At 45.8% G+C, this 18,189-nt stretch overlaps 1 protein-coding gene across 1 annotated transcript in view; it reads left to right on the top strand.

The window, feature by feature from the left end:
* Positions 1-18,189, top strand: part of plxna2 (plexin A2) — an 801,241-nt gene that overhangs the window by 757,828 nt on the left and 25,224 nt on the right. The window contains exons 25-27 of the mRNA XM_061902603.1: positions 1,929-2,088; positions 2,177-2,280; positions 12,842-12,941. Of these exons, the coding sequence (XP_061758587.1) occupies positions 1,929-2,088; positions 2,177-2,280; positions 12,842-12,941 (364 nt within the window). The remainder of the gene's footprint in view (positions 1-1,928; positions 2,089-2,176; positions 2,281-12,841; positions 12,942-18,189) is intronic.

Here is an 18,189-nt window from a genome sequence, read left to right as displayed (position 1 = left end):
CATTAAATACAGTAGTGTAGTAGACCTAAGTATTCATTAACTACCACCATAATGACATTAAATACAGTAGCGTAGTAGACCTAAGTATTCATTAAGTACCACCATAATGATAACATTAACTTAGTGTAGTAGACCTAAGTATTAACTTAGTGTAGTAGACCTAAGTATTCATTAAGTACCACCATAATGACAACATTAAAATACAGTAGTGTAGTAGACCTAAGTATTCATTAAGTACAACATTAAATACAGTAGTGTAGTAGACCGAAGTATTCATTAAGTACCACCATCATGACAACATTAAATACAGTAGTGTAGTAGACCTAAGTATTCATTAACATTAAAAAACAGCAATGTAGTAGACCAAAATATTTATTAAGTACCAACATAATGACAACATTAAATACTGTAGTGTAGTAGACCTAAGTATTCATTAAGTACCACCGTAATGACAACATTAAAGTGTAGTGTAGTAGACCTAAGTATTCATTAAGTACCAACATAATGACAACATTAAAATACAGTAGTGTTGTAGGCTTAAGTATTTATTAACATTACAATACAGTAGTGTAGTAGACCTAAGTATTCATTAAGTACCACCATAATGACAACATTAAACACAGTAGTGTAGTAGACCTAAGTATTCATTAACATTAAAATACAGCAGTGTAGTAGACCTAAGTATTCATTAAGTACCAACATAATGACAACATTAAAATACAGCAGTGTAGTAGACGTAAGTATTCATTAAGTACCAACATAATGACAACATTAAAATACAGTAGTGCAGTAGGCCCAAGTATTTATTAACATTAAAATAGTCGTGTAGTAGACCTAAGTATTCATTAAGTACCACCATAATGACAACATTAAACACAGTAGTGTACTAGACCTAAGTATTCATTAACATTAAAATACAGCAGTGTAGTAGACCTAAGTATTCATTAAGTACCAACATAATGACAACATTAAAATACAGTAGTGCAGTAGGCCTAAGTATTTATTAACATTAAAATACAGTAGGGTAGTAGACCTAAGTATTCATTAAGTACCACCATAATGACAACATTAAATACAGTAGTGTAGTAGACCTAAGTATTCATTAAGTACCACCATAATGACAACATTAAATACAGTAGTGTAGTAGACTTAAGTATTCATTAAGTACCACCATAATGACAACATTAAATACAGTAGTGTAGTAGACTTAAGTATTCATTAAGTACCCCCATAATGACAACATTAAATACAGTAGTGTAGTAGACCTAAGTATTCATTAGGTACCACCATAATGACAACATTAAATACAGTAGTGTAGTAGACCTAAGTATTCATTAAGTACCACCATAATGACAACATTAAATACAGTAGTGTAGTAGACCTAAATATTCATTAAGTACCACTATAATGACTACATTGAAATACAGTAGCGTGGAATGCCCAAGTATTCATTAAAAACAAGGCAGCGGTATATTTCATATTTAACATGAAACAGTTTGAACAGTAACACTGTTTTAATATTTAATTGATTCTTTGGCGTACGAGGTCAGGGTGTCCAAACTACTGCCCACGGGTCAATTGTGGACCGCCAACGTCGCGAAACATCATGACTTAAAAGAGGAAAAGATTGCATTCCTTTTAAAAGGCTGCTTTATGTAGTCGCCATCAAGTGGGCAACACGAGTAATTCAGATCTATGACCTGTACTTATGCTCCGAATGGAACATCCTTCCAGCCATTTTTACCACTTGTCCCCAGTGTGCAGCATATACTTATATGACCCAATGCAAACAACCTTCCCTAGTCATTGTGCAAAAAAAAAAAAAAAAAAACTTTGAATCTCCAAAAACTATGTAAATAAATGTGTTGGAAATATGTTGTCATTCAGAAAAAAATCAACTCCTATTATTTTTCCTTCTTTGATCCCAGATCCTGAACTGTGTGAACCCAGACAACGAAAACAGCCCGGAGATTCCGGTGAAAGTGCTCAACTGCGACACCATCACGCAGGTGAAGGAGAAGATCCTGGACGCCGTCTACAAGAACATGCCCTACTCGCAGCGCCCCCGCGCCGTGGACATGGACCTCGGTACGTTCGCCGGGGTGTTGGCGTCACCTTCCTGTTAGCTTCCCTCGCTACCTGTCGCATCGCTCTAAAACCACGGGTGTCTTGTCAGAGTGGCGTCAAGGGCGTTTGGCTCGCGTGGTGCTGCAGGACGAAGACATCACCACGAAGATCGAGAATGACTGGAAGAGGCTCAACACGCTCCTGCACTACCAGGTGAGCACACCCAGTGATTGATGATTGGTAAAAATACACCTGGCGACCATTGATTGATTGGTAGAAATATACCCGGCGACCATTGATTGATCATTGGAAGACGGGTACCGACGGGCCAAGCGGTGTGCAGCTTTAGCGGTCGCGGAGGCAAAAACTCGGACATGGGAAGAGTTCGGGGAAGCCATGGAAAACGACTTCCGGACGGCTTCGAAGCGATTCTGGACCACCATACGGCGCCTCAGGAAGGGGAAGCAGTGCACTATCAACACCGTGTATGGTGCGGATAGTGTTCTGCTGACTTCGACTGCGGATGTTGTGGATCGGTGGAGGGAATACTTCGAAGACCTCCTCAATCCCACCAACACGTCTTTCTTTGAGGAAGCGGTGCCTGGGGAATCTGTAGTGGACTCTCCTATTTCTGGGCCTGAGGTCGCTGAGGTAGTTAAAAAGCTCCTCGGCGGCAAGGCCCCGGGGGTGGATGAGATCCGCCCGGAGTTCCTTAAGGCTCTGGATGCTGTGGGGCTGTCTTGGTTGACAAGACTCTGCAGCATCGCGTGGACATCGGGGGCGGTACCTCTGGATTGGCAGACCGGGGTGGTGGTCCCTCTCTTTAAGAAGGGGGACCGGAGGGTGTGTTCCAACTATCGTGGGATCACACTCCTCAGCCTTCCCAGTAAGGTTTATTCAGGTGTACTGGAGAGGAGGCTTCGCCGGATAGTCGAACCTCGGATTCAGGAGGAACAGTCTGGTTTTCGTCCTGGTCGTGGAACTGTGGACCAGCTCTATACTCTGGGCAGGGTTCTTGAGGGTGCATGGGAGTTTGCCCAACCAGTCTACATGTGCTTTGTGGACTTGGAGAAGGCATTCGACCGTGTCCCTCGGGCAGTCCTGTGGGGAGTGCTCAGAGAGTATGGGGTATCGGACTGTCTTATTGTGGCGGTCCGCTCCCTGTATGATCCGTGTCAGACCTTGGTCCGCATTGCCGGCAGTAAGTCGGACACGTTTCCAGTGAGGGTTGGACTCCGCCAAGGCTGTCCTTTGTCACCGATTCTGTTCATAACTTTTATGGACAGAATTTCTAGGCGCAGTCAAGGCGTTGAGGGGTTCCGGTTTGGTGGCCACGGGATTAGGTCTCTGCTTTTTGCAGATGATGTGGTCCTGATGGCTTCATCTGGCCGGGATCTTCAGCTCTCACTGGATCAGTTCGCAGCCGAGTGTGAAGCGACCGGAATGAAAATCAGCACCTCCAAGTCCGAGTCCATGGTTCTCGCCCGGAAAAGGGTGGAGTGCCATCTCCGGGTTGGGGAGGAGCCCCTGCCCCAAGTGGAGGAGTTCAAGTACCTAGGAGTCTTGTTCACGAGTGGGGGAAGAGTGGATGGTGAGATCGACAGGCGGATCGGTGCGGCGTCTTCAGTAATGCGGACGTTGTATCGATCCGTTGTGGTGAAGAAGGAGCTGAGCCGGAAGGCAAAGCTCTCAATTTACCGGTCGATCTACGTTCCCATCCTCACCTATGGTCATGAGCTTTGGGTCATGACCGAAAGGATAAGATCACGGGTACAAGCACCCGAAATGAGTTTCCTCCGGCGTGTGGCGGGTCTCTCCCTTAGAGATAGGGTGAGAAGCTCTGCCATCCGGGAGGAGCTCAAAGTAAAGCCGCTGCTCCTTCACATCGAGAGGAGCCAGATGAAGTGGTTCGGGCATCTGGTCAGGATGCCACCCGAACGCCTCCCTAGGGATGTGTTTAGGGCACGTCCAGCTGGTAGGAGGCCACGGGGAAGACCCAGGACACGTTGGGAAGACTATGTCTCCCGGCTGGCCTGGGAACGCCTCGGGATCCCCTGGGAAGAGCTAGACGAAGTGGCTGGAGATAGGGAAGTCTGGGCTTCCCTGCTTAGGCTGCTGCCCCCGCGACCCGACCTCGGATAAGCGGAAGATGATGGATGGAAGAAATATACCTGGCGACCATTGATTGATTGGTACAAATACACCTGGCGACTATTGATTGATGATTGGTAGAAATACACCTGGCGACCATTGATTGATGATTGGTAGAAATATACCCGGCGACCATTGATTGATGATTGGTAGAAATACACCTGGCGACCATTGATTGGTAGAAATACACCTGGCGACCATTGATCGATGATTGGTAGAAATACACCTGGCGACCATTGATTGATGATTGGTAGAAATACACCTGGCGACCATTGATTGATGATTGGTAGAAATACACCTGGCGACCATTGATTGATGATTGGTAGAAATACACCCGGCGACCATTGATTGATGATTGGTAGAAATACACCTGGCGACCATTGATTGGTAGAAATACACCTGGCGACCATTGATCGATGATTGGTAGAAATACACCTGGCGACCATTGATTGATGATTGGTAAAAATACACCTGGCGACCAATGATCGATGATTGGTAGAAATACACCCGGCGACCATTGATTGATGATTGGTAGAAATACACCTGGCGACCATTGATTGATGATTGGTAGAAATACACCTGGCGACCATTGATCGATGATTGGTAGAAATACACCTGGCGACCATTGATTGATGATTGGTAGAAATACACCTGGCGACCATTGATTTACCACATAGTCCCCTAATGTTGCTATTTTACTCTATTTTCTCCCATTTGCCCTTATTTTTTAATCATTTTGACCTATTTTATCTTGTCTCTTCTTTTCCCCAATTGTCTATGTTCCCCATTAGATTCTGCTTTACACTATTTTCCTCATTGTCCTCTCCTATTTTAACTATTTCCCCTTATTTTCCTTCAAATGTTTATTATTTTCAAATGTGTTATTTACATGATTGGTGTAAATAACACAATAATGACATGGGGCTGGCTGCTATTACAACATTGGTTCTACATGTTCATAAATGATCCCACTTTACAAATCTTAATGAATGTGATCACTTGAAACATGTCTCTCAGCTGAATAAACTATATTTGCTGATAGATGGTAGGCAGAATAACGTCTACTTGCTGATGAGTGAAGGTGTTATTTGTTGTGTGTTTATGCTGAAATATGGCGACAATAATGCAGGCTGCCGCTCCTCCGGCAGTTTTCATGAAGCATACTAGCATAGCATTGGGAATGTTTGCAGGAAGTGATTGCCTGCACAGAAATGTCTAAATATGAAAACTCAGCTTTTGTTTGCACTTTAGCGCATCTTGAAACGAAGGCTGTGCCTCCTCCCCCGCATGCTCGGCTCCCTGCTGAGCGTTAATGCAGGAGGAAGCCTCGCAGCGTTATTGCTCTCTGGCCGTCTTTTGTTTGTCTTACTTATTGCCCTCCCGCACCCGCCGTGTGCGTGGCTCCGCCTCCCGCGTGTTGGCGTCGCCTTTGCAACGGGAAATCAAATAGTTGAAGTGGCGTGTTGGGGGGGCGTCGAGCGTTTTTGCTCTCCTGCCGCACAGTGTGAGCTCTTAAAATTCATAACCTGTGAAGCCCCCAGCTGTTGGTTTACATAACCTTCTTCTTCTTCTGCACCCACAGTACATCATGCAGATATTAACACCACACTCTTCTTCTTCACACCACCACACTCATGGCCAGCGGGCCACGTCCTTTAATGTGGCCCACCATTTATTTTAGGAAGGTCTGCCATTGCATTTAATCTGACCCATCACTTAGTTTTAGTGTGGTTCACTGCATCGTTTAGTTTGGTCCGCCACACCGTTTAATTTGGTCCGCCACACCGTTTAGTGTGGTCTGCCACATAGTTTATGTGGTCCACCACATCATTTAGTGTTGTCTTCCACAACGTTTAGCTTGGTCTTCCACAACGTTTAGTGTGGTCTTCCACAACGTTTAGTGTGGTCTTCCACAACGTTTAGTGTGGTCTTCCACAACGTTTAGTGTGGTCCTCCACAACGTTTAGTGTGGTCCGCCACACCGTTTAATTTGATCTGCCACACCGTTTAATTTGGTCAGCCACATCGTTTATGTGGTCCACCACATCGTTTAGTTTGGTCCTCCACAACGTTTAGTTTGGTCTTCCACAACGTTTAGTTTGGTCCTCCTAATCGTTTAGTGTGGTCCGCCACACCATTTAGTGTGGTCTTCCACAACGTTTAGTGTGGTCTTCCACTACTTTTAGTGTGGTCCGCCACATCGTTAAGTGTGGTCTGCCACACCTTTTAATTTGGTCCGCCACATCGTTTATGTGGTCCACCACATCGTTTAGAGTGGTCCTCCACAACGTTTAGCTTGGTCTTCCACAACGTTTAGTTTGGTCTTCCACAACATTTAGTGTGGTCCTCCACATCGTTTAGTGTGGTCCGCCACATCGTTTAGTGTGGTCCGCCACAACGTTTAGTGTGGTCTTCCACAACGTTTATGGTGATCTTCTACATTGTTTAGTGTGGTCCGTCACATCGTTTAGTGTGGCCCGCCATTTATTTTAATAAGCCATTGCATTTAATCTGACCCATCACTTAGTTTAATGTGGTTCACTGCATCGTTTAGTGTGGTCAGCCACACCGTTTAATTTGGTCTGCCACATCGTTTATGTGGTCCACCACATCGTTTATGTGGTCCACCACATCGTTTATGTGGTCCACCACATTGTTTAGTGTGGTCTTCCACAACGTTTAGCTTAGTCTTCCACAACGTTTAGTTTGGTCTTCCACAACGTTTAGTTTGGTCTTCCACAACGTTTAGCGTGGTCCTCCACATCGTTTAGCGTGGTCCTCCACATCGTTTAGTGTGGTCCGCCACATCGTTTAGCGTGGTCCTCCACATCGTTTAGCGTGGTCCGCCACATTGTTTAGTGTGGTCTTCCACAACGTTTAGTGTGATCTTCTACATTGTTTAGTGTGGTCTTCCACAACGTTTATGGTGATCTTCTACATTGTTTAGTGTGGTCTTCCACAACGTTTATGGTGATCTTCTACATTGTTTAGTGTGGTCTTCCACAACGTTTAGTGTGATCTTCTACATTGTTTAGTGTGGTCTTCCACAACGTTTAGTGTGATCTTCTACATTGTTTAGTGTGGTCTTCCACAACGTTTATGGTGATCTTCTACATTGTTTAGTGTGGTCCGCCATTTATTTTAATAAGCCATTGCATTTAATCTGACCCATCACTTAGTTTAAGTGCTTCGCTGCATCGTTTAGTGTGGTCCGCCACACCGTTTAATTTGGTCTGCCACATCGTTTATGTGGTCCACCACATTGTTTAGTGTGGTCTTCCACATCGTTTAGCGTGGTCCGCCACATCATTTAATGTGGTCTTCCATAACGTTTAATGTTGTCTACCACACTATTTAATATGGACCTTCACTTGATTTAATGTGGTCTTCCACACCATAGAACATGGTCCGCCATTTCATTTAATGTGGTCCGTCACATTATTTAAGTGGTCCGCCACATTATTTAGTGTGGTGTTCCACACCATTTAATATGGTCCGCCACTTCATTCAATGTGGTCTTCCACTCCATTTAAAATGGCCCACCATTTCATTTAGTGTGGTCTTCCACACCATTAAACATGGTCTGCCGTTTCATTTAAAGTAGTCCGCCACGATTATTTAAAGTGGCCCGTCACATTATTTAAGTGGTCTGCCACATTATTCAGTGTGGTGTCCCATCATTTAACATGGTCCGCCACTCCATTTAACATGGTCTTCCACACCAGTAAAAATGGTCCGTCATTTCATTTGAAGTGGCCTGCCACAATCATTTAAAGTGGCCCGTCACATTATTTAAGTGGTCTGCCACGTTATTCAGTGTGGTGTCCCATCATTTAACATGGTCCGCCACTCCATTTAACATGGTCTTCCACACCAGTAAAAATGGTCCGTCATTTCATTTGAAGTGACCTGCCACAATCATTTAAATTGGCCCGTCACATTATTTAAGTGGTCTGCCACATTATTCAGTGTGGTGTCCCATCATTTAACATGGTCCATCACTCCATTTAACATGGTCTTCCACACCAGTAAAAATGGTCCGTCATTTCATTTGAAGTGGCCTGCCACTATCATTTAAAGTGGCCCGTCACATTATTTAAGTGGTCTGCCACGTTATTCAGTGTGGTGTCCCATCATTTAACATGGTCCGCCACTCCATTTAACATGGTCTTCCACACCAGTAAAAATGGTCCGTCATTTCATTTGAAGTGGCCTGCCACAATCATTTAAAGTGGCCCGTCACATTATTTAAGTGGTCTGCCACATTATTCAGTGTGGTGTCCGCCGCATCATTCAATGTGGCCCGCCATTTCAGTTAAAGCGGTCTCCCACACCATTTAGCATGGTCCGCTAATTCATTTAAAGTGGCCTGCCTTTTCTTTTAAAGTGGTGTCCCACATCATTTAAAGTGGCCCTCTGAGGGCAGTTTAAATTGCGTTTGCCAGCCCTGCTTTACAGAACATGTTTGTTCCTGCATGACTTGTGCCATCTAGTGGTTATTTTCTATTTCAACTGTTGGGGTAAAAAAACATCCGTCCACGTTGCCTCACCAATCCTCTAATTACCACGGACCTCCCTCCATTATTCCCGCCCGAAATAACTCCCGTCTGCGGCGCGGCTACACTTCTGCCGTCTCCTTGCACGGCGAGGCAGAGATGGCTCCTGGTGATAAAGAGGAAATGATTGAAGTCCTGCCGGGATAATCCAGTGCGGCCGCGATAGTGGGCCGCCTGGATAAGACGCCGTGGGGGCCGCCCGAGATAACGCCTTCCATTAAACGTCTTTTCTCCGCCTTCATCCTCCGACTTATAGTCTGTCCCCCTTGGAGTGGAGCTCCACCTTTCTGGACCTGGACTGCAGATCATGACGCTAATCCCCCGTCCCAAGTCAACATGTGACCTTAAACACACATATGAACACTCACACATATATATATATATATATATATATATATATATATATATTAGGGCTGGGCAACGATTAAAATTTTTAATCGAAGTTAATCGCACTATTTCTCCGGTTAATCGCGATTAACTGCATTGTATACGCAAAGCTTAATAATGAATTCAAAAGTAGTGTGTAGTGCACCTTTTATTGGAATATTCTCCCACATGAACAAAAGCGCCAAAACATTTGTTGTGCAAACACAATTTAAATCAGTCCTTGTTAAACAGTAGCAGTTAAATAGCAAATTTTATGAAAATCAACTCAAAAAATGTAAATACAAAAATTTAAGCTTATTGCCACTGCCAGGGTATTTAAGTGATCCTGTTTGTTATGGAAAATAAATATGATCTACATACAAATCTCTGAGCCACAATCATAACATCTGAACAGGCAATTTCTGAGGTAACAGCAGAAACATTTTTTTTAATCAAATATCTTATGTTTAAAAAAACTATATTATAGGTAGTGGGCTGTTTTAGGGAATTTTTGATCAAATTATCCGTAGTAGCAATATTAATAATGTTGTGTTTATTCTGCGTAGTGCACTTAAAATAATTATGACCATATCTAGGAATTGATATGATGGGAATTTTCCGATTGTTTGCTTGGTGCTTTGATAAACTGAAGGCATCATATACATGGTACTATATTGTGATGTTATGAGCCAGGGAAAAAAAGAACTACCCTACCCAGCATGCAACAGGAGTGACGAGCATGCGCGGTTGTGTGTCGCCATGACGGCATCTTGTATGTTGTGATATGCACGCTCTGAAAGCAGACGTTAAGAACTCAGCCAACACTCCTCGTCTGCATTATTCATAAATAGACAGACAACACATATACTCCGCTGCTTCACAAGCCGCTGGATGTAGCCGGCAAAGTATTCCCATGCTAGCTAGCCGGTCTAGCAAGCACGCGTCATTCAGTCCAAAACGGCCCGATCTATCCACATCCAGAATTGTCTGGCGGTCGTAAGTGATCCCGGAGTGACCACGCTGTAAGCCAGCCATGAAATTTGCAGAATTGTCCGGTATTTTTGCCAAATGTTGCATCTTTACCAAGAGCCCCTCGACGCCAGGCGACGCCATCTTGTTAAGAAAAGGCGTTAACAAAATAAAAGCATGTAAACAATATACGCAAATGTGCGATAAAATAATTGTCGGCGTTAATAGATTGATGAGTTAACTTGTAATTAACGCATTAATTTGCCCACCCCTAATATATATATATATATATCCATCCATCCATCCATCCATCTTCTTCCACTTATCCGAGGTCGGGTCGCGGGGGCAACAGCCTAAGCAGGGAAACCCAGACTTCCCTTTCCCCAGCCACTTCGTCTAGCTCTTCCCGGGGGATCCCGAGGCGTTCCCAGGCCAGCCGGGAGACATAGTCTTCCCAACGTGTCCTTGGTCTTCCCCGTGGCCTCCTACCGGTTGGACGTGCCCTAAACACCTCCCTAGGGAGGCGTTCGGGTGGCATCCTGAACCACCTCATCTGGCTCCTCTCGATGTGAAGGAGCAGCGACTTTACTTTGAGTTCCTCCCGGATGGCAGAGCTTCTCACCCTATCTCTAAGGGAGAGACCCAAACTCATTTGGGCCGCTTGTACCCGTGATCTTATCCTTTCGGTCATGACCCAAAGCTCATGACCATAGGTGAGGATGGGAACGTAGATCGACCGGTAAATTGAGAGCTTTGCCTTCCGGCTCAGCTCCTTCTTCACCACAACGGATCGGTACAACGTCCGCATTACTGAAGACGCCGGTGTATGTATATATATATATATATATATATATATATATATATATACTGTATATTAGAGATGCGCGGATAGGCATTTATATCATTCGCATCCGCATCACCAAAGTCGTCATCCACCCGCCGTCCACCCGAATCACTTATTTTATCAGGACTGTACCCGCCCGCTGAAATACCACAGAGGTCGGCCGCTTTACCACTCACAGAGCTATTTAAACCTTCTTCGCAGAGTAATGAAGACAATTGGAGCCGCTAACGTTCTCGCAACTATCCAATAGCCTTCATCCTAATGCCATTAATATGGCGTGCTGTGAAGCCATTGCCTTTGACACCTTCAACAACATCTACGAACCAATTGTTGGTCCGGCAACATGTTGTGTGCAGCTTCCGCAATTACACGTACAAGATTGAAAGGCATACTGGGTGATACAGAGTACACTGATGGTTGTGATATAAACAATTTTAACACTCTTAGTAACATGCGCCACGCCGTGAAGCCACACAATACAAGATTGACAAACACATTTCGGGAGAACGTCCTCATAGTAACACAACATAAACGCAACACAACAAATACCCATAATCCTTTGTATCCTGAATTATATTTTACACCCCCACGCCCCCAACCCCGCCCACCTTATCGACGCACGAGGAGGGGGGAGGTAGCGGGGTGTATAAAATAGTCAGGAATGTATACATATATATATATATATATATATATATATATATATATATATATATATATATATATATATATATATATATATATATACAGTGGGGCAAAAAAGTATTTAGTCAGACACCGATTGTGCAAGTTCTCCCACTTAAATGTAACTTAGATATTGGGTGTCACTATGTAAAGTGCTTTGAGTCACTAGAGAAAAGCGCTATATAAATATAATTTAATTTAGAAAAAAATTTAAATGATGACAGAGGTCTGTAATTTTCATCATAGGTACACTTCAACTGGGAGAGACAGGAATTCACATTGTAGGAATTTTAAAGAATTTATTTGTAAATTATGGTGGAAAATAAGTATTCGGTCAACCATTTAAAGCTCTCACTGATGGAAGGAGGTTTTGGCTCAAAATCTCACGATACATGGCCCCATTCGTTCTTTCCTTAACACGGATCAATCGTCCTGTCCCCTTAGCAGAAAAACAGCCCCAAAGCATGATGTTTCCACCCCCATGCTTCACAGTAGGTATGGTGTATAAACTCAACTGGTCGTGTTTGGAGGAAGAAGAATACTGAGTTGCATCCCAAGAAGCATGGGGGTGGAAACATCATGCTTTGGGGCTGTTTTTCTGCTAAGTGGACAGGACAATTGATCCTTGTTATGGAAAGAACAAATGGGGCCATGTATCGTGAGATTTTGAGCCAAAACCTCCTTCCATCAGTGAGAGCTTTGAATGGTTGACCGAATACTTATTTTCCACCATAATTTACAAATACATTCTTTGAAATTCCTACAATGTGAATTCCTGGATTTTTTTTGTTTTTCACATTCCGTCTCTCCCAGTTGAAGTGATGAAAATGACAGACCTCTGTCATCATTTGAAGTGGGACAACTTGCACAATCGCTGGCTGAATTTACATTTAGGATGTGTAGTGAAGCCTTTTTTGGGGCAGGACATAACCGTCCTCAGGGATGTGGTGGGCGGGCTCATCCTGCGTGTCATGTGATGTCCTAGGGAGGACGCGTTTCTCCTCCACGGCGTGGTAAAAAAGGCGGGGTGTGTTAAATTGCACGTGCCGCATGGTATCATCTTCTCCACTTGCACACACGATGACATCATTCACCTCCTTAATTGGTGACGATGACATCATTCACCTCCTTGATTAGTGACGATGACATCATTCACCTCCCCGCAACTGGAGACGTTCACTAACGACGTGGTGTCTGGTCCTGACAGGTGTCCGATCGCTGCGTGGTGGCGCTGGTGCCCAAGCAGACCTCGTCCTACAACATCCCCACCTCAGCAAGCATATCACGGTCCTCCATCAGCAGATACGGTAGGTCACTCACCGCCTGGTAGCAACCAGGGAAGTCCACCTTATGACCATTTAGACTCTTTAGTCCGTGGCGCTCGGCAACTAATGAAAGCGAGCTGGATGAGCCCCACAGAGGACAGATTTGTTTAAGATTCGTAACATTATTATTCTAAGTCTACTATGTCCCTCTTGGAATCGGGGGGGCTTCTGGAGCCAATCCCAGCTACACTTTGCTGGAAGGTGGAGTACACCCTGGACAAGTCGCCACCTCACCACAGGACCAACACAGATGGATAGACAACATTCACACACTAGGGACCATTTAGTGTTGCCAATCAACCTATCCCCAAGTGCATGTCTTTGGAGGTGGGAGGGGCCTATCCCCAGGTGCACGTCTTTGGAGGTGGGTGGGGCCTATCCCCAGGTACATGTGTTTGGAGGTGGGAGGGGCCTAACCCCAGGTGCATGTCTTTGGAGGTGGGAGGGGCCTATCCCCAAGTGCATGTCTTTGGAGGTGGGAGGGGCCTAACCCCAGGTGCATGTCTTTGGAGGTGGGAGGGGCCTATCCCCAGGTGCATGTTTTTTGGAGGTGGGAGGAGCCTATCCCCAGGTGCATGTCTTTGGAGGTGGGAGGAGCCTAGGTGCATGTCTTTGGAGGTGGGAGGGGCCTAACCCCAGGTGCATGTCTTTGGAGGTGGGAGGGCCCTATCCCCAGGTGCATGTTTTTTGGAGGTGGGAGGAGCCTAGGTGCATGTCTTTGGAGGTGGGAGGGGCCTATCCCCAGGTGCATGTTTTTTGGAGGTGGGAGGAGCCTAGGTGCATGTCTTTGGAGGTGGGAGGGGCCTAACCCCAGGTGCATGTCTTTGGAGGTGGGAGGGGCCTATCCCCAGGTGCGTGTCTTTGGAGGTGGGAGGGGCCTATCCCCAGGTGCATGTCTTTGGAGGTGGGAGGGGCCTATCCCCAGGTGCATGTCTTTGGAGGTGGGAGGGCCCTATCCCCAGGTGCATGTTTTTTGGAGGTGGGAGGGCCCTATCCCCAGGTGCATGTCTTTGGAGGTGGGAGGGGCCTATCCCCAGGTGCATGTCGTTGGAGGTGGGAGGGGCCTAACCCCAGGTGCGTGTCTTTGGAGGTGGGAGGGGCCTATCCCCAGGTGCATGTGTTTGGAGGTGGGAGGGGCCTATCCCCAGGTACATGTGTTCGGAGGTGGGAGGGGCCTACCCCCAGGTGCATGTCTTTGGAGGTGGGAGGGGCCTAACCCCAGGTGCATGTCTTTGGAGGTGGGAGGGGCCTATCCCCAGGTGCATGTCTTTGGAGGTGGGAGGGGCCTAACCCCAGGTGCGTTTCTTTGGAGGTGGGAGGGGCCTATCCCCAGGTGCATGTCTTTGGAGGTGGGAGGGGCCTACCGCCAGGTGCATGTCTTTGGAGGTGGGAGGGGCCTATCCCCAGGTGCATGTCTTTGGAGGTGGGAGGGGCCTATCCCCAGGTGCATGTCTTTGGAGGTGGGAGGGGCCTATTCCCAGGTGCATGTTTTTTTGGAGGTGGGAGGAGCCTATCCCCAGGTGCATATCTTTGGAGGTGGGAGGGGCCTATCCCCAGGTGCATGTCTTTGGAGGTGGGAGGAGCCTAACCCCAGGTGCATGTCTTTGGAGGTGGGAGGGGTCTATCCCCAGGTGCGTGTCTTTGGAGGTGGGAGGGGCCTATCCCCAGGTGCATGTCTTTGGAAGTGGGAGGGGCCTATCCCCAGGTGCATGTCTTTGGAGGTGGGAGGGCCCTATCCCCAGGTGCATGTTTTTTGGAGGTGGGAGGAGCCTAGGTGCATGTCTTTGGAGGTGGGAGGGGCCTATACCCAGGTACATGTCTTTGGAGGTGGGAGGGGCCTATCCCCAAGTACATGTCTTTGGAGGTGGGCGGGGCCTATTCCCAGGTGCATGTCTTTGGAGGTGGGAGGGGCCTATCCCCAAGTGCAAGTCTTTGGAGGTGGGAGGGGCCTATCCCCAGGTACATGTGTTTGAAAGTGGGAAGGGCCTATCCCCAGGTGCATGTCTTTGAAAGTCGGAGGGGCCTATCCCCAGGTGCATTTATTTGGAGGTGGGAGGGGCCTATCGCCAGGTGCATGTCTTTGGAGGTGGGAGGAAGCCGGAGTACCCGGAGAGAACCCACGCATTCACAGGGAGAACATGCAAACTCCACACAGAAAGACCTTGAGATCGAACCCAGGACCTTTGTTCTGTGAGGCACACACACGAACCCCTGTGCCACTGTGATGCCCACCAGCTGACTAAAAATAACCTTGTAAAAACAAAAAAAAACCAAGGCTTCGCTACACTACTTAAAATGTAGCCCTGATATCCACCCGTCAGTTTCAGACATTGGAGATGTACGATTCATTATCGGTTTTTTCCCCAGCGAATATGCTGACTTAGCATGATGTCAAAATGTTGACATTCAACCCATCTTAAAAGGTCAAATAGAGCCACAAAAAGCCAAAGAAAAAGCACACACGAAGCAGAGCATGTTGTCGAATGATTTCATTCATGCCCGCTTGACTTTCCACCTTGCCGTGATGTTGCTGTTGCGTGTGGTGTGACAGTGGTGTCGTTATTGGCAGACAAACTAGGTGTGTCGTTATTGGCAGACAAAGTATGTGTGTCGTTCTTGGCAGACTAACTACGTGTGTCGTTATTGGCAGACAAACTTCGTGTGTCGTTATTGGCAGACTAACTACGTGTGTCGTTATTGGCAGACAAACTGTGTGTCGTTATTGGCAGACTAGCTACGTGTGTCGTTATTGGCAGACAAACTACGTGTGTCGTTATTGGCAGACAAACTACGTGTGTCGTTATTGGCAGACAAACTACGTGTGTCGTTATTGGCAGACAAATTACGTGTGTCGTTATTGGCAGAAAAACTACGTGTGTCGTTATTGGCAGACAAAGTATGTGTGTCGTTATTGGCAGACTAGCTACGTGTGTCGTTATTGGCAGAAAAACTACATGTGTCGTTATTGGCAGACAAACTATGTGTGTCGTTATTGGCAGACTAGCTACGTGTGTCGTTATTGGCAGACAAACTACGTGTGTCGTTATTGGCAGACAAACTATGTGTGTCGTTATTGGCAGACTAGCTACGTGTGTCGTTATTGGCAGACAAACTACGTGTGTCGTTATTGGCAGACATATATGTGTGTCGTTATTGGCAGACAAACTATGTGTTGTTATTGGCAGACAAACTACTTGTTTAGTTATTGGCAGAAAAAACTACGTGTGTCGTTATTGGCGGACAAACTACGTGTGTGTCGTTATTGGCAGACAAACTTCGTGTGTCGTTATTGGCAGACTAACTACGTGTGTCGTTATTGGCAGACAAACTATGTGTGTCGTTATTGGCAGACAAAGTATGTGTGTCGTTCTTGGCAGACTAACTACGTGTGTCGTTATTGGCAGACTAACTACGTGTGTCGTTATTGGCAGACTAACTATGTGTGTCGTTATTGGCAGACAAAGTATGTGTGTCGTTCTTGGCAGACTAACTACGTGTGTCGTTATTGGCAGACAAACTACGTGTGTCGTTATTGGCAGACAAACTACGTGTGTCGTTATTGGCAGACAAACTGTGTGTCGTTATTGGCAGACTAACTACGTGTGTCGTTATTGGCAGAAAAACTACGTGTGTCGTTATTGGCAGACAAACTATGTGTGTTGTTATTGGCAGACTAACTACGTGTGTCGTTATTAGCAGAAAAACTACGTGTCGTTATTGGCAGACTAGCTACGTGTGTCGTTAATGGCAGACAAACTATGTGTGTCGTTATTAGCAGACAAAGTACGTGTGTCGTTCTTGGCAGACTAACTACGTGTGTCGTTATTGGCAGACAAACTATGTGTGTCGTTATTGGCAGACAAACTATGTGTGTCGTTATTGGCAGACAAACTATGTGTGTCGTTATTGGCAGACAACCATTTGTAGCTGCCTTTGAAGTCAGGTGAGGAATATCTCCCTCGTCTCCATCGGCGTGTAGATGCTCAGATCTCCCCGGTCCTCCAGGGGCCCAAGAGAGGCCCCAGAGAGGCTTGGCTGCTTGCTTAATTAGCTTTGTGGTAGCACCGAGGGAGGAGGGAGACCTTTGGGGGCTTCATTGTGGTTTTTGTGCTAGCGCCTTTTCACCACCGTGTGGCGGAGAAGGTGCCATCATGTTAGCAACAAAGTATGTTTATATGGCCCTAAATCACCAGTGTCTCAAAGGGCTGCACGACTACGACGACATCCTCTGCTCAGATCCCACATCAGGGCAAGGAAAAACTCAACCCATTGGGATGACAATGAAAAACCTTGGAGGGGACCGGTGCAATGGACTTGGAGTGGATCTAGTTCATAGAGTGAGAGTCCAGTCCATAGTGGATCTAACATAATAGTGTGAGAGTCCAGTCCATAGTGGATCTAACATAATAGTGAGAGTCCAGTCCATAGTGGATCTAACATAATAGTGAGAGTCCAGTCCATAGTGGATCTAACATAATAGTGTGAGAGTCCAGTCCGTAGTGGATCTAACATAATAGTGAGAGTCCAGTCCATAGTGGATCTAACATAATAGTGAGAGTCCAGTCCATAGTGGATCTAACATAATAGTGTGAGAGTCCAGTCCATAGTGGATCTAACATAATAGTGAGAGTCCAGTCCGTAGTGGATCTAACATTATAGTGTGAGAGTCCAGTCCATAGTGGATCTAACATAATAGTGTGAGAGTCCAGTCCATAGTGGATCTAACATAATAGTGTGAGAGTCCAGTCCATAGTGGATCTAACATAATAGTGAGAGTCCAGTCTATAGTGGATCTAACATAATAGTGTGAGAGTCCAGTCCATAGTGGATCTTACATAATAGTGAGAGTCCAGTCCATAGTGGATCTAACATAATAGTGTGAGAGTCCAGTCCATTGTGGATCTAACATAATAGTGAGAGTCCAGTCCATAGTGGATCTAACATAATAGTGAGAGTCCAGTCCATAGTGGATCTAACATAATAGTGTGAGTCCAGTCCATAGTGGATCTAACATAATAGTGAGAGTCCAGTCCATAGTGGATCTAACATAATAGTGTGAGTCCAGTCCATAGTGGATCTAACATAATAGTGTGAGAGTCCAGTCCATAGTGGATCTAACATAATAGTGAGAGTCCAGTCCATAGTGGATCTAACATAATAGTGAGAGTCCAGTCCATAGTGGATCTAACATAATAGTGTGAGAGTCCAGTCCATAGTGGATCTAACATAA

This window comes from Nerophis ophidion, linkage group LG06 (genome assembly GCF_033978795.1).
Source record: "Nerophis ophidion isolate RoL-2023_Sa linkage group LG06, RoL_Noph_v1.0, whole genome shotgun sequence".
NCBI classification, from domain to species: Eukaryota; Metazoa; Chordata; class Actinopteri; order Syngnathiformes; family Syngnathidae; genus Nerophis; species Nerophis ophidion.
This window is presented reverse-complemented; position numbering and strand designations above follow the sequence as displayed.